Raw genomic sequence first — 27,968 nt, 5'->3', positions numbered from 1 at the left:
GAACAGACTGGATTAGAACAGAATTAACACTCAATTATATGTTGTAGTGAAATGACTCTCCTGATCATAGATGCCTTGCAATCATGTTGACTTATTGATTCTGACCATCACAGTTAGAAAATCTATCTGAATTGCATAACAAAGGTAACGATGTCTTGATTCATGCACACTGACAGGATTATTTTCAATATCAGATCACTTTTTTCAAGATTTCAGGACTAAGAACAGAAAAACGTGCGAGCAACCAAGGAAACATTGCTATCGACTCAAGGTGGATTCCTTTGTAATGGACGGTTACACAAATACAAAGATCAGCCACTTTTCTTCTTGCTTTAACCTTAAAATGGAGCATACTCAGTCATTTCATTCAACTGGGCATTGACCATTTTCTTCGAACTTAAAAATGGCTTTGCAGGTTTAGGGATGAAAAATATGACTTTCTATCTACACCTAAGGAAGTCAAGCTAGAATTTTGCCTGAAAAAACCAAAAGCCTTCAACTGATGAAGCTTTGAGAATACTCGGTAACTATGCAATTTCCATCAATTTTGCCATGAACTTCTGCTGATGAAATTGAGCAACCCCTAATTTTCAGGCTTTGTGCACCAACTTTTCTACCTTCTTCTTTGCAAATCTCTCAGACGAAACATTAAGCAGCTTGTTGATTGACATCCCTTCACCTATAATCTTCTTCTTCACCTCGTACCTATGCTTTATTCTACTGTTGAGTTTGTAACCAAGAAATGCAGGGAAATCCAATAGCTCATCAACGTCACGTCCCATCTCCCCTACCAAATATTCCACTTTTTCCTCCAGAGAATCAGGATTGTATTTAAGTATCTGAGGATGCTTCTTACTCATGAGAAGCACGTCTTCACAAGAAAACCCATAACTCAATAAGAGCTCAATCACCTTCTGCATATTCTCACAACTTGTCCTAGTCACAGCGCCTATTGCAACCGCGAATTCCTTCGTTCTGTACTTGTAACCAATCTTCACCAAAAACCCAGCTTATAAGCAATGTTCCCCTCAAAAGATAGACCCAAAAACAAAGGGGCTTTTGTCAAGAACTTGAAAATCTCATTGGAGTTGAGTCCACATTCTTTGAGAAAACTAATTCTGGGATGCAATTTCCTCTCCCTACTCGCGCTAACAATGTTAGGAAACACAAGAATGATCCTGAATATTTCTTGATCATCTAATCCCGCAAATGACCTCAAGAACTCTACATGGCTTTCCAAGTGTTCCATGCGGTATTTCAAAAAGGTAGGCAGTTTGCGCAACACTGCCCCCGTTGCATCCTCATCTCCTCCACTAAGTTCTAGAAGAAACTCCACTCTCGGAATCAATTGGGTATCCATATCAAAGTTAAGAATGGGGGGATGCCTCACAATCAAATCAACCCCACCATAGCGGCTCAAGAAATTAAGGAGCCTTTCAATCTCTTCAAACGGCTTAAGAGACAAAGCCTTCGTTAAATTCACATTGTTGAGAACATGAACAATCTTTTCTCTAGGAATCCCACTGCCGGTCAGCAAATTAACCTTTTCCTCAAATCCAGCTAGGAATCGCGGCTCAGTTGACATAAAGAGACGCTTAAGCTGCATCGGCTCAACCTTTCCATCTAATTTGTCGCGCACAAAAAGTATAAAGGGATCGATTTCACCTGCTGCCAACACAGAAGGGCATTTCGCAACCAAATGGCAGAGCTCGAGGCCACTGATTCCGACCGATTTTAAAGAGGCAACGCGAGCCTGCAACGAACCGATAGACTTCAGCCTCAAATCCGGGTCCCTGGTCAAGAGAGATTCAGTCTCTCTCTCGTTGAGCCCGAGTTCTTGAAATAACACATTCAGCGCCCCTGAAAAGGCAAGACTTTCAACGAGGAGTTCGATCAAACATTTCAAATTGCGTTCAAGGACCTCAACCATTTGACGAATTGTCTCTGAGAGCCACTCACCCGGTTCGAACTCGACATTAGGTGACGAGATGACGCGGCGGCATTGCACGTGAAGCGATGGCGCCCTCAATCCGATTCCGGACGGTTGACTCGAATCCAGCAAAGGGGACGACTTGGGGGAAGAGAAGGTGGCGGTAATAGGCTAGTCAACTACAAACTTTCAGCCCAGGTGGTGCAAAATAATTGTCCCTCAAAATCAAACACTTCATAATGGATGTGGAAACTATTATAGCAACGTCTAGAGGGAGTTGCTGCATTGGTTACTCCTTTTGTCTTGACTGTTTAAGCATAGGAGTGAGGTATCAATAGTTCCTAAACTTTTATAGAATGTCAATCGTTGCATTTACTTGATAATTATAAATGTTAAAAAAATGTATCACGAGATAAATATTTTTAAGATATCAAGAAAAGCAAATGTTTTGAAACCACATAAACAAAGAGAGATTGGCGAGGTAAAGGTGCTGTCGTGGCGGATGTGGTGCCTCCGGCACCTAACTGGGTGAGGGGCTGACGATCACAATGCACCCCAGCCGCCACCTTCTGTCGAACACGAACGCACATAAACTTGACGGCTATCGAATGCCTCTTTTGGAATTCGATATTAATATATCAAAGGTCTAGATGTTAGAAAAGCTCGTGAATATTCTTCTGACCCTAGTTCTATGGGTTTTCAACGATGCACCCGTCATTAGAACCGACCACTGGCACCATTCACCACTATGAACAAACCCACTAGCTCCCAACTTTCCAAGCGCCACCGTTATGGCGGCAGCCGCACCGAGTTAGCCTAAGGTCGACAAGGGATGCTTGGCCCCTCGCCAATTCATGGGTGGCGCCACCAGCATCGCCCAGCATCGCCCAGCTTCGCCCTTGACTCGCTTCTCTTGTCTTTCTCTCTCTAGGGTTCCTAAACTTTCACTATAATTTTCTTTCCTTACATCCATACTCAACAAATAATCTAGTCGGTGGTCCAAAAAATATATAGTCATATATGATGCATCAGCTATGCAATTTGTACCGTCTGTATTTCTTTCCAGTAAGACTAACTTCAACAAAAATCATATAATTCAAGGATCAAATTTGGAAAAAAAAAAAAAAAAAAAAATTGGGACTTGACTGAACATTGAACTGAAGGCGCATTTATCCCTTCAAACATGAACCACAAGCCTAATTTTCAAGGAATGTGAACATCGAAATGCAATGTTGAAAACATACTTACTGATTAAAATAACAACCTTGTGGACATGAGAACCGCTTGTCTTTGCTAGTCTATCTGAAGGGAGTTGGTGAATAATAATACAAAGAAAGAGATAACTCAATACAACTATCTATACATTTAATGTAAATAGGAGATTATTTATTTGTTTACATTTTTGCAATTGACATCTTTCCCATTGAATGCATTATATTGGAATTTTCCTTAAGCAAACTGACATGGATTTCGATATGCTTTTTTTTCTACAGAAAAAGTGTGAGCATGAAACTAAATATGAGATTAAATTCTCTATAGCAGATATTTGTAATTTTTATTTTTGTGGGAAAATTTCAAATATAGATCTAAAGTATAAATATTTTCTTTTAAAAAAAGATATGGATTGAACCTTCTTTTAAATAAAGTCATGAAATAACCAATTTAATTTCAAATAATGATTTGAACTCATTGTCTTGTTAAAAGTTGGCATGGCAACTGTTTCCAAAGACTAAAAAAGGGGCAATTTTATTTTATTTTATTTTATAAATTGACTTTACTCTAGATCGTCATCTAGAAGAACTGTTGCTAAATAAATTTCGTCCAAAATTTTCCCGCCCTCAGGTCTGTCCCGCCCATAACGAATCTCTTCTCACCCCTTTCAAGTTCTTCCTCGGAAGCTCCATCCTCCTCAGCTCGATGAAGGAGCATCCGATTACATCTAAGGAGCTTAAAGAGGCTACGATTCTTCGACTCTACTTCTGATTCTTCGGGTTTGCTCGATTCACTCGATTGGAAATGGATGGTCGATGGTGTAGGTGTGGAAGTAGGGCAATTTGTTGGCGAGGTAGTTTTCACACATGTCCAAAAACCGGCGCAAGTGTTCTGATTTGTTAGAATTTCTTTGTTGATTGTGGATCCCTTGTGGGAATGATGGCTTCTCTCAAAGAACTCACGCTTAATGATACTGGAACAGAGGACCTACCTGATTCGGTGTGGTCATTGAGGAAACTTGAATTGTTGAGTACTATGAGGTGCGTCTCCCTGACTGAACTTCCTAAATTTGTTGATGACCTAGAATTTCGAGGTGCGTCTCACTACCAGGGTCCATTATGATGTCGCAGAGCTTCCAGAATTGATAGGAAAATTGGAAAACATCGTCTTCATGAGGCTTAACAAATTTAAGGAGCTCGAGTCTCTTCCGCCTCTTCCATTGAGTTGGTAGAGGTTAACATTGCAGGCTGCATGGCAACGGAGACGGTCCCTGATCTGTCTGAATTGGAGAACTTGGAGGAGCTGAACGTGGTGAATTGCGAGAAAGCGGGGGATGTTCCAGGACTCCAGTGCTTGCAATCCTTGAGAAGGCTATACCTGACTGGATGCCACTAGCGTTCTTCAGTAGTTAAGACGATAATTTGTAAGGTTCTCTCTCTTGAAAAGAGAACAAAAGAATGCATCTACAGGTCCGAAAACTCTGGAAAAGGAATATTTTATGCGTCAAAACCTCATTGCACGAAAAAGTGGCAAATCATGCCATGCGGGTGTAGCAGTCAATTGTAATGCTCGTTTATATAGCAGTCATGACAGTTTGATATTTTGCAGGTTTCTTTGAGGAATTTACGCATTTCCCAGTATGCAAGGGAGTGAAATTCCAGATTCACTAAATGAAGAGGAAGTGAGCTATGCGGTCCACGAAAACCCTGTTCACAGAGTTGTAGTCTTCCTCATCACCAGCGACTTTCCCAGAATATTTGAGAGATCATGTTCTCACAATTGTGGATAATCCAGGCAAAGATACTTAAAATGAACACACCTATCCCCAGCACTGTTTTGCCCTAGAAGGAAGTTTCGAAATTGGTTAAAGATCAGGTTCACTCATGCCAGTTCTCGGATTTCTACCCCTTGCTTTCCAAGTTGAAAGAGAAGGGCACAAAATTCAGGTGGCAAAGCAGAACCCACCATTTATTGCTGGAATTCAACTGAAGTAACGTGGGGCACGTTCGATTTTCCAGAGAAACGATGACTTTGATGGAGATAAGCAGCAACGAGAGGATGGCTAACGGTCTTTATCAAAAAAGCTTGCCCAGTTTTTAACTCTCTGGTTGTCGCTTCAATTTGGTTTATAGTAAGCCCCGGGAAAATAGAAGCAGAAAAGATTGAAGAGAAGGGAACAGGCTTGTGCCTATCAATTGAAATTTGATTCCAGGAAACGAAATCTGAATATACCAGAAGCTCCCTTGTAAACTTGTAATGAAGATGAACTAGAGGATCCTTATCTCTTGTTCAGTAGTTTCGAACTCTGTTATTTTGCCCAGAGTGGTCCATTATATACATATCCACCTTTATTCTATTGCAAAGTGTGAGCAGGTCTTCCTCAAATGGCTTTTTATGCTAATGGATGTGTAGAACTCGCTCTTTCTCAGTGGTACTATCGAGCATTCCCCTTAATACAAGCTCAAAGACAGAACTCCGGGAAAGGAGAAATCAAAACTCAGGCATAATTTGTTGACTGAACATGTGATAAAAAAGAGAAGAACAGCCAAAAGATGTTTGAAAATGCTAACAACAGTATAACTAATGGCTTTCCAACAATTCTAACAACAAGCATTTGGCCAACAAGAGTATATGAAACATCTATGATCACAGCAAGCATTTGGCCAAGTGATTGTTAATAATCATCATTACCAACTCATCATAAAACAGCAAGTAATTGGCCAAGCAACCATCATCAACTTATTATTAGACACTTGAATTTCATTAAACTTGAATATTTGCATTAACAAAAAAGGGAAATGAGTTTACAAAAAAACTAAACCGCCCACTGGTCACATCCATTAGTCACTACTGCAGTTTTCGAATGAGCAGTTACCAAAAGTAGGATTACCAACCATGACTTCCACTACTGCAGTTGTATGCCAAACACCACAAGCAGCTCGAACAGTGCGAAGCCCTTTCAAGGGCTCCACTTCCTTGGGTTATCGATACACCTTTCCGATCTCCATGGCCTAGAACACCGAAGGCGCCATCTGTTGGAATTATCTCAGCTGCTGTTTTTCAGTCATATTTCCTCTGTTTTTTTTTTTTTTTATATAAAAACAGCCAAGTAAATTAAGTTATGCAGTTAGTGTTTTTGCTATTTTCTAGGAAGTTAATAGCACGTTTGTGTGCAGTTATATGTTGCACGTATGTGAGCAGTTTCTACTTTGTATTTAGTTGTTGTACTCGACAGTTTTTTCCTTTGCACAAGACGTATGAAGTGCTATGCTCTGTTTTTTTTTATTATTATTATCTTTTCTCTCTCTCAAGCAACAGAAATTTTTCTATTTTGATTGTTGCTTTATGAGCTTTAACATTGGTATCAGAGTGTTTGTGGGATCTTAAGGGACTGTGAAGTGAGGGTAAGTGAATGAAGATTGCTTCCAATCTGCAAAGAAAAAGCTGATGGAGGCAGGATCGAGTGGATTCTCTACAATGGCTGCTCCAATCTTTATTGGGGAAAATTATTAGGCTTGGGCTGTCAAGATGACGGCATTCTTGGAGGGTCATGATTTATGGGAGGCTATGGAGAATGATTATGAGGTTGCTCCACTTCCAGACAATCCGACTTTGAATAAGATAAAGTACCATAAAGAGAGAATCACAAGGAAGGCCAAGGCAAAGTCTTGCCTGTATGCTGCTATTTCACCCACTATCTTCACAAGGATCATGAGATGTGATTCTGCAAAGGCAATATGGGATTTCTTGAAAGATGAATATGAGGGAGATGAGAAGATAAGAGGCATGAAGGTGCTGAATCTCTTGAGGGAGTTTGAGAGACAAAGCGAGATGAAGGATTCGAGTCGGTGAAGGAGTACTGATAGGTTGGTTGGGATAGCTGAAAAATCAGAGTTTTAGGTTGAAGGATGAAAGGCTTGTTCAAAGATCCTGGTGTCTCTTCCAAAATACAAGAAAATACAAGAGACTTAGCTGATATAAAGCTTGCAGAATTGTTAAATGCTCTGCAGCACGGAGCACGAAGACTAATGAGAAGAGAAGAGTTTGTAGATGGTGCGCTGCAAGCTAAAGTGAAGTCAAATGATGGAGGCAAAGGGAAGAAATGGATTCAGTCCAAAGAAAATGCTGGTGACTCAGTTTGTAGCAAAAGAAGAAAATTCTGGTGGGTCTAGCAAATGGAAGAAGAACAAAAAGCCTTGTCAATGCTGTGGTGGAACTAATCATAAGTTTTTTAGATGTTGGAGAAAACCTTATTCTAGATGCAGAAGATGTCACAAGTTGGGTCACATGGAAGCCATCTGCAAAGAAAAAAATTACCAGCAAGCAGGAAAATCACAGGTAGCAGTGAATGAAACTGAGGAAGAGCACTTGTTTATAGCTTCTTTTTCTGAATCTTCTATTGGGAATGATGCATGGCTGGTGGATAGTGGCTATACCAATCATATGACTGGCCATTCGAAGCTATTTAGGAGTCTAGACAGGTCAGTCGGGTTCAGAGTCAGAATTGGCAACGGACAGTATATCGAAGTGCAAGGGAAGGGCACAGTGGCTATTGAAGGAAATCAGGATGTGAAGTTGATCAGTGATATTCTTTTTGTGCCAAACATTGACCAGAATCTGTTAAGTGTTGGTCAATTAGTTGAGAAGGGCTATAAAGTGAAGTTCGAAGGGAATGAATGTCTTATTAATAATGCATATAGCAAATAAGTGCTAAGAATGCCCATGAGGGACAAGAGTTTCATGTTCAAGCCACAAGAGATGCAACAAATGGCTTTAAAGTGCAAAGAAGAAAATGCAGAGCTATGGCATAAAAGACTTGGTCATGTTCACAAGAAGAGCATGTCGTTTATGCAGAGAAATAGCTTGGCAAATGACTTGCCAAGTTTAGAGGAGGAATTTCCATAGTGCAGAACTTGTCTTCTTAGCAAGCAAGCCAGATTTCCTTTCAAAGGAGGAGGCTGGAGAGCATGTGAGAAGCTGCAATTAGTCCACACAGATCTATGTGGACCTATGTCTGAGTCTTCTCTCAATGGTAGCAGGTATTTCATTACCTTCACTAATGATATGACTAGGATGAGTTGAATTTATTTTCTGCGAGCCAAGTCTGAAGTTGCTAATGTGTTTGTGAAGTTTAAAGCCTTAGTTGAGAATCGTAGTGGGAAGAAAATTAAAATACTCGGTGTCCGATAATGGTTATGAGTATACTACTTACAAGTTTAAGTTGAATTGTGAGTAAGATGGAATTGTGCAGCAGTTCATTACTCCCTATTCACCTCAACAGAATGGGGTCAGTGAGAGGGAAAACAGAAGCATTATGGAGATGGCTAGATGTATGATACAGGAGAAGAAGTTACCTAAGAAGTTCTGGGCTAAAGCAGCTAATACTGCAGTGTTCCTGTTGAACAGATTGCCCACAAAGGCCTTAGAGAGGTCAATACCTTTTAAAGTCTGGTATGGTGTTAAACCTTCTGTAAAAAAATTTGAAGGTTTTTGGGTGTTTGTGTTACACTCATGTTCTTGAGGTCAAGAGGGACAAGCTGGATAAGAAAGCAGAGCTTGGAATCTTCATTGGGTATAGTCTCCAATCAAAGGCTTACAGAATTTTTCACCCTATGACAGGGAAGGTGACTATAAGTAGAGATGTTGTTTTTCTAGAGGAAGATGAGTGGAATTGGATGGAGGGAAAGAGTGCAAAACAACAGCAGTTCGAAAAACAACCTGCAACAGATGTATAGATTGATGAAGTTATAGATGGATTGGAAGACAGTGTGGATGATTTACCAATGAGAGGCACAAGGTCACTTGCTGAAATCTATGAAAGAAGCAATGTGGCAATGCTTGAACCATCTAACTTTGTGGAAGCTAAGGAGGATCAGAGGTAGATTACAGCAATGCATGAGGAGATTGCAATGATCCCAAAAAACCACACATAGGAGCTTGTTGACAGACCATCTGATAAGAATGTGATTGGGGATAAGTGGGTGTTTAGAACAAAACTTAATCCTGATGGTTCTGTCAATAAACACAAAGCTAGACTGGTGGTGAAAGGCTATGCACAAATATGGGGAGTAGACTATTCTGAAACATTTGCTCTTGTTGCACGACTTGATACAATAAGGCTACTATTAGCTATTGCAGCAGAGAATGGGTGGCCTATATTTCAGTTAGATGTCAAGTCTGCATTCCTGAATGGAGAGCTTGAGAATGAGATTTTTGTTGAACAACCTGAAGGCTTCAGTATCAAAGGCCAAGAAGAGAGTGTATACAGGTTAAGGAAAGCTCTATATGGACTAAAGCAAGCTCCAAGAGCTTGGTATGAGAAGATAGATCGATATTTGCAGGATTTTGGCTTTGTAAAAAGCTTAAGTGAGTTCACTCTTTATGTCAAGAAGGTGAATCATAGTGTTGTAATTCTGTCACTTTATGTAGATGATCTATTAGTGACAGAGAATAATATGGAATTGATAGAGAAGGTGAAGCAAGATCTATTTGCAGTTTTTGAGATGTCATACTTGGGAAAGATGGCTTATTTTTTAGGTCTATAAGTCAAACAGGCTTCATATGAGATCTTCATCTATCAGAAAAAATACATGAAGGAAATTCTAAAGAAATTTCAAATGGAAGATTGTCGAAGTGTAAGCACTCATATGGCTGCTAAAGAGAAGCTGCAGAAGAATGATGGAACAAATGCAGTAGATGCTTCTATGTATAGAAGTCTCGATTGGGTGTCTCATGTATCTTACAGCAAACCAACTGACCGGATATTCTATTTGCTTTGTGAGTGTTTTATCCAGGTTTATGAGTAGGCCTAGTCAGTTACATTTGATTGCAGCAAAAAGGGTATTGAGATATCTCAAAAGAACATTGTTCTTTGGTGTGAAGTTTAATAAAAAAAAAAAAGGTCATAATTTAATTTGCAAGGATTTTCTAATAGTGACTAGGCTGTTTCAGTAGATGACATGAAGAGTAAGTCTGGATATTGTTTCAGTTTTGGTTCTGCTTGTTTCTCCTAGTGTTCTAAAAAGCAAGAAATTGTAACTCAGTCTACTGCAGAGGCTGAGTTTATAGCAGAACTGCAGCTGCAAATCAAGCTTTGTGGCTGAAGAAGATAATGAAGAATCTGTGGTTGAATTCTAGTGATTGCATTGAAGTTAATGTGGATAATCGACTGCTTTAGAAATATCACGAATCCAGTTTTCCATGGCAAAACCAAGCATTTCAAAGTCAAATTTTTCTTTCTGCGTGAGGTGCAACAAAGTGATGAAGTTAAGTTGGTCTATTACAAATCTGAAGATCAACTTGCAGATATTTTCACAAAACCACTTCAGGTTGGAAGATTTGAGCTGTTAAGAGAGAAAATAGGAATCTGCAGCAGCAACTGATCCAAGAAGGAGTTTGTTGGAATTATCTCAGCTGCTGTTTTTCAGTCATATTTCCTCTGTTTTCCTCTGTTTTTTTAATTATAAAAAAACAGCCAAGTAAATTAAGTTATGCAGTTAGTGTTTTTGCTATTTTCTAGGAAGTTAATAGCACGTTTGTGTGCAGTTATGTGTTGCACATATGTGAGTAGTTTCTACTTTGTATTTAGTTGTTGTACTCGACAGTTTTTTCCTTTGCACAAGACGTATGAAGTGCTATGCTCTGTTTTTTTTTTTTTTTTAAATCTTTTCTCTCTCTCAAACAACAGAAATTTTTTTCTGTTTTGATTGTTGCTTTATGAGCTTTAACACCATCACCAGAAGCAAGTAACTGGCCAGCAGAAGTGACAACTACAGCGTGCCAAATTCAACAGGAGAAGGATGAGACATATACACCTTCCAAGGTTCCACTCACTCTTTTCGATACCCAGTGGCTCACTTCATTCCCATGCCCGAGAAGACCAAAACTATGAGCTCCATCACCCCCGAGTGTATAAATCACCAGAACATGTATGATACTCGCTTCATATATGTATTGCTGAGAGCATCTATTAGCTTTCGATGCTAGACATAAGAGTCCAGCCATGCCCAGTCTCTTACCCCATCTCTCCCCTAGGAAAAGCTATCTCCTTGCTTGGACTTTAAAGCCGCATGTCATCCACCGCAAGCAATATTCTGGACATCAAGTCCAACTGCAAACTCCAAGTCCTTAGAAAGCCAGGAACCCATTTCTACTCCAACATTAGCTCGCAGTCCATGAAGCCCACCACCAAGAACACCATCACCTGTGCCTTCTTCCCCTCCAAATAGAAACTTTCGCCATAGCAACACCTTCATCCTGACCAGAACAAACACCGGAAGCTAAACTCATTAACAATCCCGCACCATCGCCCTCCCTCCACGCCTACACTGTCGACCCTCCAATCCAATCGAGTGAATCGAACAAACCAGAAGAAGCAGAAGTAGAATCGAAAAATCCTAGCCTCTTTGAACTCCTTAGATGTAATCGACGCTCCTGCTCCTCCAGCTAGGGATGGAGCTCGCAGGTTAGAACTTGAAAGGTGTAAGGAGCGATTTGTTTTCGGCGGACAGCCTTGTGGTAACGGGGAAATTTTGGACGAAAATTGTTCAGTGATTGTTCTTCAAGGTAACGATCCTCTAGTTCATACACCTGTTCAGCATAAATCTAGAGGTAAAATCATAGAATTTTGGATGAAATTATCCGCCGATTGAAAATTTGGCTGGACATCAGTTCACCCATTTGAAATTACGATGGTTACTCATAGTTCTTATTTAAAACAAACTTCATTCCCCTCATTTTTTTATTTAAAAAAAATGCCCACTTCATATTCGTAATTGAAAATTTTGTTAACTTTTTTGGCAGGTAGAGGGTTGCCTCTCCTTCTCCCCCTTCCCTCCATGGCCAATATCGGGTATAGATGAATTTTCATTTATTGAAATCACCATAACTGAGTGATCTAAGAGAAAATTATAATCTTTAGATATTATTACTCATCAATAGTCATGTCAACTTTAAAACGGATTATGAGTTCTTTCAAATATAAACTTCATTGAGTTTGTTTCATTTAAGATCATTTCTTTTCCATTTTGATAAAAATTGTTTCTAGCATAGATAGATGGTGTCCACTTTGCAAAACGTATACATGTACATTTTTTTTTTTTTTATATAATGAATTCATAAGTCGAAATCAGTTATTTTCTATATTGAGAAATCATACGGTGGCAATGGAGCATATAGGAGTAAGATCGCAGGTTATTGTTAGTTTTTTCATTGGCATATCCAAAATCACGTAACGAGGGAAGACAATTCACAATGGCCGTCACCTTCCTCCTCTGTTTTTGTCTTGGCTTTTTGACAAATTTTTTTTCCTTATGAAGGTGCAAGAGAGTAAAACTATATGTACAATAACACAACATTAATATAAGAGCCACAAGAAGACAATCTCAAAGTAATTAGGGTCGAGATAAACTAGCTCAACTCCCTCCCAACATAATACTAGATTGTGGGCAAACATATAAAGCTTTTCCAATGAAACAGCACAAGCTTCACTAAACAACATTGTTATCTTTAAAAGGAGAACTAGTTGAAATTACCAAAGCACTTGGTGAAGTAGAGAGTGTTTCTAGTTCCATCTCAAATTTTTCATCGTTAATTGACACATCTGGTGGGTAGATAAGCGGTTTTGGAGGCATATGAAGTTTACCAATATCTCCTTCCAGCATTTCTATTACTTTGTTCATTGGAGGGCGGTGATCAGGGTTTAATTGTATGCACCAAAGTGCAACTATTATCATTTTTTTTATCACCTTCCTTTCCTCTTCTGCAACTTCTTCCATTTCAACACTTGTACCTTCACTGACTTGGTCATACACCCACAATGAAAAATAAATTTGGCTTGAGCATTCTGCATTTGCATTTATATTCTTCCTTCTACTTGCCATTTCCATGAGCAACATCCCAAAGCTGTAGACATCCGCTTTATAAGATACCCCGCCAATGTTTTTGTAAAACAATTCAGGCGCCATATATCCTAAGGTTCCTCTTGCAGCAGTTAATGAAACTATGCTATGATCCGTGGGACAAAGTTTCGCAAGCCCAAAATCAGAAACTTTTGGGATGAAATTCTTGTCTAAAAGAATGTTATGAGGCTTGATATCAAAGTGTAGTATTTGCATGTCACACCCCCGATGTAAGTATCCAATCCCCCTCGCCACCCCAAGAGTGATCTCAAATATTTTCATGTAGTCAAGAAACTTATTTGCTTCCTCCGCAAAATGTGCTTATCCAAAGACCCATTTGTCATTAGATCATACACGAGAGCTTGTTTTGAGCCTTCAAAGCAAAAACCGATGAGTTGCACTACATTAACATGGTGAATTCTTCCAATAGTAGCCACTTCACTGATAAAATCTTGGCCATGGGCCTTGGATTGCTTCAAAATCTTGATGGCCACTTCATTGCCGCTTCTAAGCATTCCTTTGTACACAGAACCATACCCCCCTTCACCTAGTTTGTGCTTAAAGTTTTTGGTGATCTTCTTAATATTAGAGTAAGAGTATCTTATGGGCAAAAAGTTGTTTTGAGCTTGCAAAAATTCTTCAATATTCTTGTCCATTGCTAGGTGCCTTCTTCTATACTTGCAGATCATAAATATTTTGACAAATGGCATTCCAATTACGAATTTCGCTACACAAAAAAGCACTGAAGAGATTTTTATTGGGTTAGAATATGTTATTTTTATAATTATTGAAAGAACAAATCATTGCGCTTACCTAGTAGTACTATAAAATTTCCAGTAGTCCAAATTGCAATATTTTCTAGCACACCTGTGGAAGGAATGATTGGTGTGAAAAGGAATTGAAGGAAAAGAAGTTTGGAAAACAAAACTCACAAGGAAATAGAGTAGTAGCCCGTCACTTTGTATAAGTTGACTTTTGTCCAAAAGAATATGAGTAGTGGCACGCGTGAATTGACAAATAAATGAAAATAATGAGCTTCATACATAGATGGTAGGCAATACAAAAAACTCATTTCACTTTGTTAGATGTTAACAAATCTAGAGAAACAGTGATTTCCATGTTTAATTAATAATTTTGTTCCTCCTAGTGGTGCATGACTACAATCTTTTTTAAGGAATGTTAAGTAGCGTCTCCCGGATTATTACTTAAGTGACTAATTAAAGAACTAATTAAGAAATTAAGAAAATGTGTATTCTATGCCAACAAAAGCTAGTCATGTGGTTGCTCGCACAAGCGTCTTCTTTCTTTTTTACAGTGGGAGTTCTAGCCCTTCTCTGGAAAGGAATTATAATCTAGACACTTGTACATGTGCAGCTAATCTGAGTCTGTTTGGGGGTGGCTTCTACCGTCACTTTTCATTTTGTTTCGCGAATCTTGCAACTCCTTCAACTTAGAATTTATAAGTAATACGATCCTCCCAAAAAATTTCAAATACACATAGTTGACGTACACTATCTTGTATATTTATCGTAAGTTTCATGGATATTACATGTTTCTTTCATAATCCAGTTTTGAAGAGAAAGTGGGAAGTGAAACATTGTACAGAATCATGCAAAATTATGGTAAAATTCATTGCTGACCAAATACTTACCGCCCTCGTAGTACTTGTATCCGCAAACTTGACCTTTGTAGGCGCCATACATGTCCAATTTACCAGAATAAATGGAGATATAGAAAAGAAAGTAGCTGTACAGATCAAAGTAGCAAAAGAAATTTTTTGCCATCCTGGATGCACCAAAGTAGAGACTAAATCCATCAGCCATGATGTTATGGATTAGCTCATAGTTGTAGAAGCTACTATTGATCTGCTCATAACTCCTAAAATCTGATAATATTGTCCAGCTGCTAATGGTGCAAAAGTCCCTAACATCCGATGCCGATGGATTGAGCAAAGCATACAAGCTCCAATTCGATGATGTGTCGGAAGAGTACAAACCCTTAATGCATGGACTCGTAGCAATGTAGATAGGAAAGTTAATTGCCTTCGAGCAGTTCACAATGACCAGTATGCCTCCATACATGTAGTATGAATTATTTGGATCAGAATAGTTCTGGAAGTTATAGAATGCCCGTGAATGACGAGGGAGAGATGAGCAGTTATCCTTTTTCAACCCATCATCAACCAATCTGATTTTGAAGCTGGAATAGTTGATAGACTGTACATAAAATCGGCCATCATGGAAATAGAGAACAGTACGATTATCTTCACAGGCCAGCTCCTTTTTTGGATCACCACATCCCTTTGGGTCACTCTTCAGTCGAAACGGGTGACTTATATTGCGAATATCACCACAGGATGAAGCAGCGCATCGTGGATTACTTGGCCCAGCTTTGCTAGTCATGGCTTGCGATAGAACAAGAATGAGCAACAACACTAGAGAGATATTCATGGAGCTGAGAGCATGAAACATGTCTCTATTTGTCTTTGGGCAAAGAGAAATTGGTAAGGAATGGCTTGGTCTGCGTGGGGGAGAGGCGCAATATGAAAAGATTCAGAAGAGATTGGGTGATCCTAATCTGAATGGAGGCTTGCGGTCGCCTGGCCTATAGAGAAGCCCCGGTCAGTTAACGGAAAAATGCAAGCAAGTCAAGAAGTTAGAGGAGGTGGACCCAAGTTGAAGCTCCATAATTAGTGGATTCATGTCTAACTTTTTCACATCTCTCTCTCTCCCCGTCACTTCCTTCTGACACATTCTTCGTTTTTTATCATTTATCTTTTTCCTCCTCCCTTCTCCTCCACCTTTGAATTTTTTTTTTCCGTTCCTTTACTCTTAGGGCGCACATTATAAAATTTATGTTTTTCTACTTCTTTATTTTTATGTTCCTCGAAACAATTTGGAATATAAATCCGTTTGATAACGTAATTTCATTTTTCTATTTCTGAAAAAAAAATTATTCCAAAATAAATTTGGAGTATAAATCAAAAGTTAAAATTTTTAACTTTTCTATTTCTTGAACAAAGATAAGAAATCAAAATTTTTCTCATCGTTCACTCTCGTCACCGCCCATCGCCCACTTGCCGCCCGTGGTATGCCTGACGCCCGCCGCCGACCACCCATCGCCAATTGCCGATCGCCGGATGCCAAACGCCACCAATCATTGGCCACTCATCGCCAATCATTGAATACCAAAGGCTCACCACCAACCACCGGGTGTTCGTCGCTGACTATCCGTTGCTCGCCACCAGCCGCCGGAATATCGGTTACCTACCACCCACCGCCGGACTCCTTTCACAACGGTCACTAGCCACTCGCCGCCGACCTCCTATCATTAGACTCCGAATGTCGACATCAAAACTCTGGATGTTCAACGCCGCTGCCGGTGTCGTCGGACTCCGTGTCGACTCGGACTTTCGCCGCCCGCCACCGATGCCAAATGCCAAACGTTGGATTTTGGACTTCGGCCACTTGCCGCCAGTCATCGGATGCCGAACACCGGCCACTGAACATCAGACTCCGGCCACCGAACGCTGGTTGTTGTCACTCTTAGAAATATAAATTTTATTTTGTTATAAAACGAATTTTTATTTCAGAAATAGAAATTTTAAATTGTTATCAAACGCGTTTCTTTACTCAAAAACTCGTCCATGGAATAGAAATTGAAAAATCAATTTCTGGCCAGAAATTTTATCATACACACCTTAATCACTTGATATTTATTCCATTTTTGCTAAATTAAGTCTCAAAGATTAGTCATCATTCAATTTGTTACATAGTTGATCAGTCTTCTTTTAAAAAAGTTATCTTATATGATAATGAGATATTGCACATCGTTGACCTAGCTATGAACGATTACATATTTTATCAAGTAAATTTGAGAAAATCCTTATCTAAAGTTAAAATGTATAAATTTGCAATAGCTTATGTGTGTAGCGTTACATAAAATACCCTCTCCCCTCCTATATTTCGCCTGAAACCAAAATCATATATATATCCACCCTATTATTGTATTATTGCTATGCACGTAGCTAGAATTACTATAGTTGCTTAAGTAAAAATTTAGCTAGCACAGCTGTATAAATAAGGGATCCATGTGGGGACAACTCGAGTCCATAGTGGGTCCTCATGAATTTCTCTATCATATGGTCTTCACATTTTTTTATAGAAAATTTTGTCCCCCTAATAATTGACGGGGCGCGATATAGGGAATATTATTCTTGGCAAGAATCATAAGGAGACATCTTTCAAGAATTATTGAAGACAAGCAAACTCAATAGCCTTTCACGTGGATTGGAGATTGGTCTATATCAATGGGGCAATCACTTCAAACTAGTGACATCTCTTTTTCACCTCCACTTCTGATTTACTCTGGTCGATTGATACAGCAAACAAATTTTGTTCAAAAAGCCGTATAGATATGGAAGAAGACTTTGGTTTGGCTATTAAAATAAGATTTGATTAGGGGTGTGAGGTTGATGAAGTTATGACGTGAGGAGATTTGTTGTCATGTAGCAAGAGAGTGCAGAAGTAAGAAAACATGAGGAATCTACAGACTTGCTTTTTGAAGCCCACGAGAAACATCTTTTGTCGCGTTCAAATTTAATTAGTTACACTATTTTTGTTGTGTCTTATGTAGCCATTACTTTTAAGCTAAGAAAGGGGCATAACATCGATAGAATCACATTAGTGCGTCCTTCGTGACAGTCGTGAAGAATGCTAATAAATGATAACTACACTTTAGCAAGATATATATAGTTGAAAGATATGTAATAAATCCTAATCAATACATTCTTATAAACTTATTAATATTTACCTTATGAGACTGTATAGATAAATTGGATATTCGCCTAAACGATAATTAGAGGTTATATTACCCTTTTGAGTCTTGAGCATCTCTTTGATGCTTTGAGGCATGGCGCATCAAGTGATAAATCCATTTTAAATGTGATAAGGCTGTTATTATTGTTAGCTTTATATTGATTTTCCAGCAATAAAAAGATCAATTTTTGGGTATTTATCACTAGAAGCACTCACGACAGGTAGCCTATCAAAACTTGGCCATTCGACCCGAATACCAAGAACATAATTGATGCAGCTTGATGGGCAATACAAGTTCAACGCATACAATGAAGCAAGCTCTGGCCTGACAAAGCCATATTGGACCCAACGGATCTTTAGGTTTAGGAACTTGAAAAAGAATATTACAGATTGGGAAGCAAAGACATTTGAAATTAGGAGAGCTTCCCTCTTTTGTTCTAACTTTTTACTGGTTGAGTTTATTGAGCCCCTTAATCAACAAAAGCTGGCTGACGCCCATTTACTTTGTTAATGATTAACAAAACTTAAGGGGTCTCCTATGTTTGATTGCAACAAGAGAAGAAACAACAACAACAACAACAACAAACTTTTAAGTTGGATTGGATTTTCAGGAAATAACTTTGTGGTGAGTGACGATGAGGATATGAACACCATGTTGATGTGGCTCATTGCTATGGTTGGACCCCTAAATTTTTAGCCTATGGGCAGTGCATAACCAAGAAAACATTCCCATCCAGCAAGTTTTGAATCTTCAGATTGAAAAAAATAATGCAAATTCATGCATTACATCGCTTGCAAATAGAACAAGAAAGACCAGCAATACTAGAGAGATATTCATGGAGCTGAGAGTATTAATTATGTCTCTGATTGTCTTTGGGAAAAAAGAAATTGGTAAAGAATTGGATGGTGTGTGGACAAAAGGATGCCCAACATTAAATGAGTGAAAAAGGATTGGACAAACCTCATTAGATTGGAGACTTAGGAGTTGCTTTGACCGATAGAAATGCCCAAGTCAGTCAACATAACAAAAGCATGCAAGTCAAGAAATTAAAAAGGGGGACCCAAACTAAAGTTCCATTATTAGTGGAGTCACGTCCAATCCTTGGAAATTTTACACCCATTGAAAATTCAAAAGTTTCCTCCAGAACTCTCTTCACATGATTGTTGGCTCCACATTCCGTCAACAAACAAATCCATCTCCCTCCCCCGTCACTTTCTTCTGATACACAATCTTTATTTTCTTATAGCATGTTCCCCCACCATCTTTGAAGAGAATCTTATACCGTGTTCAACAGTTTGGCATAATTATAAGACCTCTATTTTATTAAAGTGATGCTATATAGTGTGTACATAAGTCATTAATAAGTTCGAAAAATACAAGTTCCAATTCGATAATGTGTTGGAAGATTACACCCACTCAATACATGGACCGGTGGTGATGTAGAATGGAGAGCTAATTGGCTTCAAGCAGTTCACAATGACCAATAGACCATCACGAGGTTGTTTGGGTCAATACGGTGCTTGAAGTTATACACTACCCATGAATGAAAAGGGAGAGACGAGCAGTCGACTAATCTAATTTGGTGGATGGAATAATTGATAGACCGCATCTAGTATCGGTCATCACATAAGTATAAAATTGTGCAATTATCTTCACAAGCCAACTCATTCTCCTGCTCACTACACCTCTTCGATTCAATCTTCAATTAAAATGAGAACCTTATATTGGGAATCTCACCACAAAATGAAGCGACGTACTACGAATTACTCGGAGCCGCATTGCTAGTCATCGCATGCAACAGAACAAGGAAGAGCAACAACACTGCAAAGACATCGGCAAAGCTGAAAGCATTAATCAGGTCTTTGTTTGTCTTTGGGCAAAGTGAAATTGTTAAAGAACTACTTGGGGTATGTGGAGATGGCACCATATGAAAAGATTGAAAAGAGATTGGATGAACCTTGTTCGATTGGAGACTTTGGAGTCGCCTTGTCCTATAGGAAAGACTAAGTTAGTCAACGGATCAGGTCAAGAAATTAAAGCTAAAATTAACATTATTAGTGGAGTAATGGGCACGGCGAGACGACCAACCCTGATTAAGACCCCTCGTAATCACCTACGTAAAAATTTCTGAACATCGTTTAATACATTTGATTGATTTTTCTTCTCCACGAAATTGTTGGGCCCACATCCCATCAACAAACAAATCTCTCTCTCTCTCTCTCTCTCTCTCTCTAGTCTCCATCACTACCATCTTTTTTCTTATCTTCTTCTTCATTTGTTTCCTTCTCCCTTCTTCTCCGACTCCCTCCTTCACCGCTCGAGTCACAATCATAAGAAAATTGACATATAGTTTCGAGGAACAAGATCAAAAACAAAAACTAGCCTACCTCAAAACAACTTCTTCTCCATGTCATGACATAGCACATCAATTTTGATACAATACCACGAAACCGTGTTACATAGGTCCACTCGTGTGTTCTTTCGAGTGCAACAATAACTCCATTGCTTGTTATATAAGTTCAATGATCTGTTCTTGTCTGCAGTGATTTCTTATGTTTTTTCAACACTTGCAATACAATCATCTGCAAAAATATAACTAGGACAGAGTAAAATAAAATGAGAATTTGTAGACAGTTAAAAGTATAAAATAGGTTAGCATAAGGACTCACTGAATGGGCATAAAAGAATTCACACCCTATATGTTATCTGGAAATTTCAAGAAAGTTATCTGGTTAATTTGGCACTTCTACACTTTAGCGGGGCATGATCTTTTGATACTATTTTAATGCTTCATTTGGGAGAGGCAGGAAAGAGGAAAAAGGAGGTGGGTGAAGAAATTTTTTTCCTTTTTCCTCCAATTCACTCTGGCAGAACATTCAAACTTTTCTAAATTAATTTTTCTTCATGTCAATACATAGTATATCAGTCTTGACGCAACACCACGAGACTATGTCAGCATGTATCAGAATATATTTTTTTTCTTATTTCTTCTCCCAGGACATGCAATTCAGGATTACCAAACATAGGATCATTCTTAACAAATGCAGTGGACTGAGGTCACGCACTAAGAATATCAATGTGCAAAACTGCATATGATGAGTTTGCATAACTCAGTTATCGTTGCAATCTCACTGATACCGGATTTCTTACCTTGCATGGTTATATTCCACCACCAAGCACTATGGCTACTTCAACTTAAGGCGTCTTTCAATTCGTTAATCCAAAGACTAACCTGTGTTGAAGTCACATAGGAGAAAGAATGGACTTGCCAATGGTATCTATTATGTATAAATGCCACGCCTTTGAAGATATCTTGAGGATAATTGATTCTCAGTGTTGTTGATGATGATATGTCCAGAGGTAATCCTGAAATCACAGTTGTAACGTTTATGGAAATAATGTAATTTAATCAAATAACAGATCAGAGAGAACTGTATTAACACTTACATATTGTAATTTCTATTGGTAAAATGACTCTCTTGATCATAGATTTCTTTCAATCAAGTTAACTCACTGATTCTGGCCATCCCTGTTCAATAAGTAGGAAGTCTATCCTGAATTGCATAACAAAGGCAACCATGTCTTGACGCCTCATGCACATTGACAAGATTCTCTTCCATTTCGAGTCACATTTTTCAAGATTTCAGGACTAAGAACAGAAAAATGTGAGAACAACCAAAGAAATATTGCCATCAATTAAAAGGTGGATTCCATTAGAATCGACAATTACACAAATACAAAGATGAGCCACTTTTCTTGTTGCTTAACATTCAAATTGAGAATACTCAGTCATTTCTAACAACTGGGTATCAACCATGATGGCTTTGCAAGTTTAGGGATGAAATAATGACTTTCTATCTTCACCTAAGGAAGTCCCAGCCAGAATTTTACCCTGGGAAAAATAAAACAGCAAAACCTTGAAATTGTAAAGCTTTGAGAAAATTCAGTACAATTTCCATCACTTTGGCCATGAACTTCTGCGGATGAAACTTAGCAACCTTTTACTTTTTAGGCTTTGTGCGCCAGCTCTTCAAGTTTCTCTGCAAATCTCTCAGATGAAACACAAAGCAGCTTGTTGAGTGACATTCCTTCACCTTACCTATAATCTTCTTCTTCCCCTGGTACCTGTGCTTAATTCCACTGTCGAGTTTGTGATCAAGGAATGCAGGGAAATCTAATTGCTCGTCAAGGCCGTGTCCAATCCACCCTACCAAGTACTGCACTTACTCCTCCAGAGAATCAGGATTGTATTGAAGTATCTGAGGATGCTTCTTACTCATGAGAAGCACGTCTTCATAGGAAAACTCATAACTCTAGAAGAGCTCAATCACCTTCTGCATATTCTCACAACTTGTCCTAGTCACAGTGCCATGAGCATAAAAGGATTCACACCCCATCTATTATCCAGAAATTTCAAGTAAGTTATCTGATCAATTTGACTTTTTTACACATGAGTGGGTCATGATCTTTTGATACTATTTTAATGCTTTGTTTGGGAGAGGGAGGAAAGAGGAAAAAGGAGGTGGGTGAAGAAATTTTTTTCCTTTTTCCTCCAATTCACTCTCACAGAAAATTCAAACTTTTCAAAATTAGTTTTTGTTCATATCAGGAAATAATGTATTAGTTTTGACGTGATACCATGAAACCTTGTCAGCATCTATGGGAATAGTTTGTTCATATTTCTTCTCCATTGACATTTATTTATAGAATGTGGAAATTCAATGCAGGATTACCAAACATAGGATAAAACTTAAGAAACGCCATAGAATGAGGCCACATACTAAGAATACCAATGTTCAGACCTGAATATGATGAATTTGCATAACTCAATGATTACTACAATCTCGCAGATATAGGAATTCTTACCTTGCCATGGTTATATTCCACCATCGAAGCAGTATGGCTATTCATCTTAAGGTGTCTTGGAATTCACCATTCCAAAGTGTAACCTCATGTTGCATGGGAGAAAGAATGAAGTTGCCAATGGCACCTATTATGCATAAATGCCACAACTTTGCAGATCTCTTGAGGATAATAGATCCTCGGTTTTGTTGATGATCATAAAGTCCTGTGAGATAATCCTGAACTAACAGTCGTAATAATTTACAGAATGTAATTTAATCAAAGCACAAACAGAGACAACAGAATTAACACTCAATTATTTGTTGCAATTTCTACAGGTGAAATGACTGTCCTCATCAAAGATGCCTTGCAATCAAGTTAACTTATTGATTTTGACAATCCCGATTAGGAAATCTATTGCATAACAAGGGCAACCATGTCTTGATGCCTCATGCACATTGACAAGATTATTTTCAATGTCAAATCACGTTTTTAAAGATTTCAGGACTAAGAACAGAAAAATGTGGGAGCAACCAAAGAAACATTGCGATCAAAAGGGTGATTCCTTTGTAAATGACAGTTACACAAATACAAAGATCAGCCACTTTTCTTGTTGCTTTAACCTTAAAATAAAGCATACTCAGTCATTTCATTCAACTGGGTATCGACCATTTTCTTCGAACTTAATAATGGCTTTGCAGGTTTAGGGATGAAAAATATGACTTTCTATCTTCACCTAAGGAAGTCAAAGCCAGAATTTCGCCTGAAAAAACCAAAAGCCTTCGACTAATGAAGCTTTGAGAATACTCAGTAACTATGCAATTTCCATCAATTTTGCCATGAACTTCTGCTGATGAAATTGAGCAACCCCTAATTTTTAGGTTTGTGCACCAACTTTTCTACCTTCTTCTTTGCAAATCTCTCAAACGAAACATTAAGCAGCTTGTTGATCGACATCCCTTCACCTATAATCTTCTTCTTCACCTCATACCTATGCTTGATTCTACTGTCGAGTTTGTAACCAAGAAATGCAGGGAAATCCAATAGCTTTTCAAGGTCACGTCCCATCTCCCCCACCAAATATTCCACTTTCTCCTCCAGAGAATCAGGATTGTATTGAAGTATCTGAGGATGCTTCCTACTCATGAGAAGCACATCTTCACAAGAAAACCCATAACTCAAGAAGAGCTCAATCACCTTCTGCATATTCTCACAACTTGCCCTAGTCACAGCGCCTATTGCAACTGCAAATTCCTTTGTTCTGTACTTGTAACCAATCTTCACCAAAAAACCCAGCTTATAAGCAATGTTGCCCTCAAAAGATAGACCCAAAAACAAAGGAGCTTTTGTCAAGAACTTGAAAATCTCATTGGAGTTGAGTCCACATTCTTTGAGAAAGCTAATTCTGGGACGCAATTTCCTCTCCCTGCTCGCACTAACAATGTTAGGAAACACAAGAATGATCCTGAATATTTCTTGATCATCTAATCCCGCAAATGACCTCAAGAACTCTACATGGCTTTCCAAGTGTTCCACACGGTATTTCAAAAAGGTAGGCAGTTTGCGCAACACTGCCCCGGTTGCATCCTCATCTCCTCCGCTAAGTTCTAGGAGAAACTCCACTCTCGGAATCAAATGGGTATCCATATCGAAGTTAAGAATGGGGGGATGCCTCACGATCAAATCAACCCCACCATAGCGGCTCAAGAAATTAAGGAGCCTTTCAATTTCTTCAAACGGCTTAAGAGACAAAGCCTTCGTTAAATTCACATTGTTGAGAACATGAACAATCTTTTCTCTAGGAATCCCACTGTCAGTCAGCAAATTAACTTTTTCCTCAAATCCAGCTAGGAATCGCGGCTCAGTTGACATAAAGAGACGCTTAAGCTGCATTGGGTCAACCTTTCCATCTAATTGGTCGCGCACGAAGAGTATAAAGGGATCGATTTCACCTGCTGCCAACACAGAAGGGCATTTCACAACCAAATGGCAGAGCTCAAGGCCACTGATTCCGACCGATTTCAAAGAGGCGACGCGAGCCCGCAACGAACCGATAGACTTCAGCCTCAAATCCGGGTCCCTGGTCAAGAGAGATTCGGTCTCTCTCTCGTTGAGCCCGAGTTCTTGAAACAACACATCCAACGCCCCTGAAAAGGCAAGACTTTTAACGAGGAGTTCGATCAAATATTTCAAATTGCGTTCATGGACATCAACCGTTTGATGAATTGTCTCTGAGAGCCACTCACCCGGTTCGAACTCGACGTTAGGTGACGAGATGACGCGGCGGCATTGCACGTGAAGAGATGGCGCCCTCAATCCGATTCCCGACGGTTCACTCGAAGCCAGCAAAGGGGACGACTTGGGGGAAGAGAAGGTGGCGGAGCGCTGCGAGTGGAGAAAGAAAGCGGGAGGTCGAGGGCTCGTCAACATCAGCTCGAGCGAGAGAGAAGAGAGAGAGAGCAGTCGATTACAGCTCTCTGCACAGTGCGTTTCCCGGTAGCAGAATGAAGGATGGATGGAGATGATGAGAGGCGTAGAGCTAATGGCGCTTTTTTTCTTTTTTTTTTTTTTTTCCAGAACTTTGAGCGGGACCTTTTTCTCCGACCATCAACGTGGTCTCATCGTATCGCACCTAAATAAAATGACGAAAATAATTATATCCCTTGAAAAAAAAATTTAATAAAAAATATTCATTTTTGATAATAATGTATATCTATACATTTTGCAAGGATATAAACAATCATTTTTCAAGAATATATTTTTACAATTTATTTATTTTTCACGAAACAAACGAAATACTAATTTAATATTTGTACATGATCAATAACTTACCCATATGAATACTACACTGTTTATATAAATGACTAGCTTTATTCATAATTACGATAATGATTTTAATTTTATAATAAATAGCATTTTTCCATTGAAGTAATTGACATAATGATAACGGAGACATTTATCTTTTACGAGGTCATAATCGCAATTCTCGTCGTAGGCAAACCTCTAAACGAAAGAGATTTTTTAACTACTAGCATCTTGGTGAGACTACACTGACAGGTTTGTCAACCGTACACTTTCAGGCCAAGTGGTGCAAAATAACCATGCCTCTAAATCAAACACTACATAGTGGACATAAAATTGTTATAGTAACATTTAGAGGGAGTCACTACATTGATCACTCATTTTCTCTTGACCGTTTAAGCATAGGAGTGAGACACTAATACTTCTTAAACTTTTACATAATGTCAATCAAATGTTGCATTTGCATTTACTTGGTAATTACAAAAGTTAAAAAAATACGTATCACAAGATAAATATTTTTAAGATATCAATAAAAGTAAATGTTATGAAACCACATAAACAAAGAGAGAGTGGCGAGAGAAAGATGCTTACTAATACTACTTTGTCGAGACTCAGCACATGATGACCATTTGCAAAAGCAACGTAAGAAAGTATAAACAATGGTGAACACAGAGGCTAAAATCCCAACACATTACCTCACCCAATTCACCAACCTCAGAACCCGAAACCTTGAGTTTCTTCTTCCCACCCACAATCCTTCTCAATTCCACCCCCTAATTTCCTCTTCTTCCTCCCAGTGCTGCTCCTCACCTGCCCCTTCCTGTTCCCGATCTTCCACACATTCTGAAAATAATGACTATACTTTATGCACAATATGCATGATGCGAATTGAACAGAAAATAGGACTTATACATGTTCCTATTAGAATGTAACCAAAGTATTACCTTAATCAAACGGGCTATTTTTCCATTTATGAAAGATAATTAGTAAATCCTAATCAATCCTTTCTTAGAAAATTTTTAGCAACATATACTATATTAGGGTATACTAATACATTGACTATTCAGCAAAACGATAGTTAGAGGCTATCTTACCCCTTTAAGTCTTAAGCATATTTGAGGCATGGCGGCTCAAGCAGTAAATCTGTAGTAAATTTGATAAGTGGGTTTATTATTAGAAGCATCGTGCCTGGGACACAGTAGACAACGTGCTAAAGCTCAGCCATTAGATAACCAATGCGGTTCGAGGGGTGACACAAGTCAATCCCAAGTCAACCATTTCAATTCTTACAATCAAGCAATTTTGGCTTGACAAAGCCATATTGGATCAAACAAATCTTCAGGTTCAGGATCTTGAAAAGGATATTATAGACTGGGAAGCAAAGACATTTAAAATTAGGGAAGTTTCCCCCCCTTTTTTTTTGTTGCTCTTGAGACTTTTTGCGTTTATCGGGCCCTTGATCAACAAAAGCTGGTTGACCCCATTTACTTTATTAATGATCTCTCATCTTCTCCTTTTTTTTTTTTTAAAAAAAAATTATTTTTCTCTCTCTTTAGTCCATTAGATTTTGCTTTGAGGCCAAATAAAAGGTCTCCTATGTTTGATTGCAACAGGGGAATAAATACAATAAGCTTTATAGTTTGATTGGATTTTGAGGAGATGACTTTGTGGTGAGTAGTGATGAGGATATGAAAAACACGTTGATGTGCTCTTCGTCTTTAGCCCAGTGGGGCAGCTCATAATTTGCTATGGTTAGCTTCTCAGATATTTAGTCAACAGACAGTGCAAAACCAAAAAAGATACCTGCGCATTCAATGAGTCAGTATGCTAGCCTATATTCTACTCTAGTTGTACGTGAACTCTCATGGTATTTCAGTCTGTGATAATTACATTTCTATAGATTATTGCATTATGATTTTAATCTATTTGAGCGTCGCAGAAATATAAGCAATGATTGCAGACAAGAAGGAGAAATTTTTTCCATTCTCGACATTTGTTTATACCCATGAAGAACAAATCAGTGGATTTATTCAACAAGCAACGAGATTATTGCTCCTTTCTATTTTTCACCTTCAAGAACTTGCAAGTAGCAAAGAACACGCAATTCCGCGAAAGCGCATGATGACGCAAACAATTGTAGACATCCTTTGATTCGACCAAAAGCACAACACAGAGAAGAGAGGACATCACCTGTACACGAATTGTTTTGTAGCCGATGAATTTTTGTCATGTCCAAGGATCTCATGTCCTATTGCCTTAGAATGGTAACTGTTCTTTTCCAAAGCCAATGCATGACTGACAAGATGAAATTGAAGTTTAAATCCGCGTCACTTGGAGTTATCATCACCGGTCACGCCCTCTTAAGTGAACACTTAAAAAAGAAAAAATCTCTTAATGATTAGAATTGTATTAAAACATAGGTATTGTGTATAGATATCATCAATAAATAGCAACACTCTATTCCT

At 38.7% G+C, this 27,968-nt stretch overlaps 3 protein-coding genes across 6 annotated transcripts; all 3 read right to left on the bottom strand.

The window, feature by feature from the left end:
• Positions 1-67: 67 nt before the first annotated feature.
• LOC120289623 (transcription termination factor MTERF8, chloroplastic-like) lies at positions 68-2,088 on the bottom strand. Its single transcript, XM_039304803.1, has 2 exons — positions 1,960-2,088; positions 68-1,860 (listed from the first exon to the last, which is right to left on the bottom strand). The coding sequence occupies exon 2, from the start codon at positions 1,604-1,606 to the stop codon at positions 995-997; it is 612 nt and encodes a 203-aa protein (XP_039160737.1). The 5' UTR covers positions 1,607-1,860; positions 1,960-2,088; the 3' UTR covers positions 68-994.
• Positions 2,089-11,214: 9,126 nt separating this feature from the next.
• On the bottom strand, positions 11,215-15,443 carry LOC104426907 (LEAF RUST 10 DISEASE-RESISTANCE LOCUS RECEPTOR-LIKE PROTEIN KINASE-like 2.1). Its single transcript, XM_039304699.1, is given in 5 exon segments — positions 11,215-11,398; positions 11,469-11,587; positions 12,676-13,358; positions 13,361-13,768; positions 14,693-15,443. Coding segments are annotated over 5 exon segments (2,145 nt in total).
• Positions 15,444-20,107: 4,664 nt separating this feature from the next.
• Positions 20,108-25,273, bottom strand: LOC108956383 (transcription termination factor MTERF8, chloroplastic-like). Of its 4 annotated transcripts, XR_005547719.1 has the most exons (3): positions 22,726-25,273; positions 21,307-22,256; positions 20,108-21,225 (listed from the first exon to the last, which is right to left on the bottom strand). XR_005547719.1 is itself a non-coding variant. In XM_039304799.1 (2 exons), exons 1-2 carry the CDS (start codon positions 25,129-25,131, stop codon positions 23,572-23,574), a joined length of 1,461 nt encoding a protein of 486 aa, XP_039160733.1. In that variant the 5' UTR covers positions 25,132-25,273; the 3' UTR covers positions 22,997-23,571. The 4 variants fall into 4 exon arrangements, 1 of the variants encoding a protein (XP_039160733.1); XR_005547718.1 differs by having other exon boundaries at positions 20,108-22,256; XR_005547720.1 differs by having other exon boundaries at positions 20,108-22,215.
• Positions 25,274-27,968: the final 2,695 nt, after the last annotated feature.

The sequence above is a fragment of the Eucalyptus grandis genome, chromosome 11 (genome assembly GCF_016545825.1).
Source record: "Eucalyptus grandis isolate ANBG69807.140 chromosome 11, ASM1654582v1, whole genome shotgun sequence".
Lineage (NCBI taxonomy): Eukaryota > Viridiplantae > Streptophyta > Magnoliopsida > Myrtales > Myrtaceae > Eucalyptus > Eucalyptus grandis.
The sequence above is the reverse complement of the archived record's forward strand: the minus strand, read 5'-3'. Positions and strand labels throughout refer to the sequence as shown.

What these genes read in the sequence shown, in the direction of transcription:
- LOC120289623 (XM_039304803.1), bottom strand. Translation starts at nt 1,606, where the DNA reads ATGCAGCTTAAGCGTCTCTTTATGTCAACTGAGCCGCGATTCCTAGCT.
- LOC108956383 (XM_039304799.1), bottom strand. Translation starts at nt 25,131, where the DNA reads ATGTTGACGAGCCCTCGACCTCCCGCTTTCTTTCTCCACTCGCAGCGC. An exon ending in TAACGTCGAGTTCGAACCGG is followed by an intron (nt 24,849 to 24,947) that starts GTGAGTGGCTCT and finishes TTGCCTTTTCAG; the next exon opens with GGGCGTTGGATGTGTTGTTT.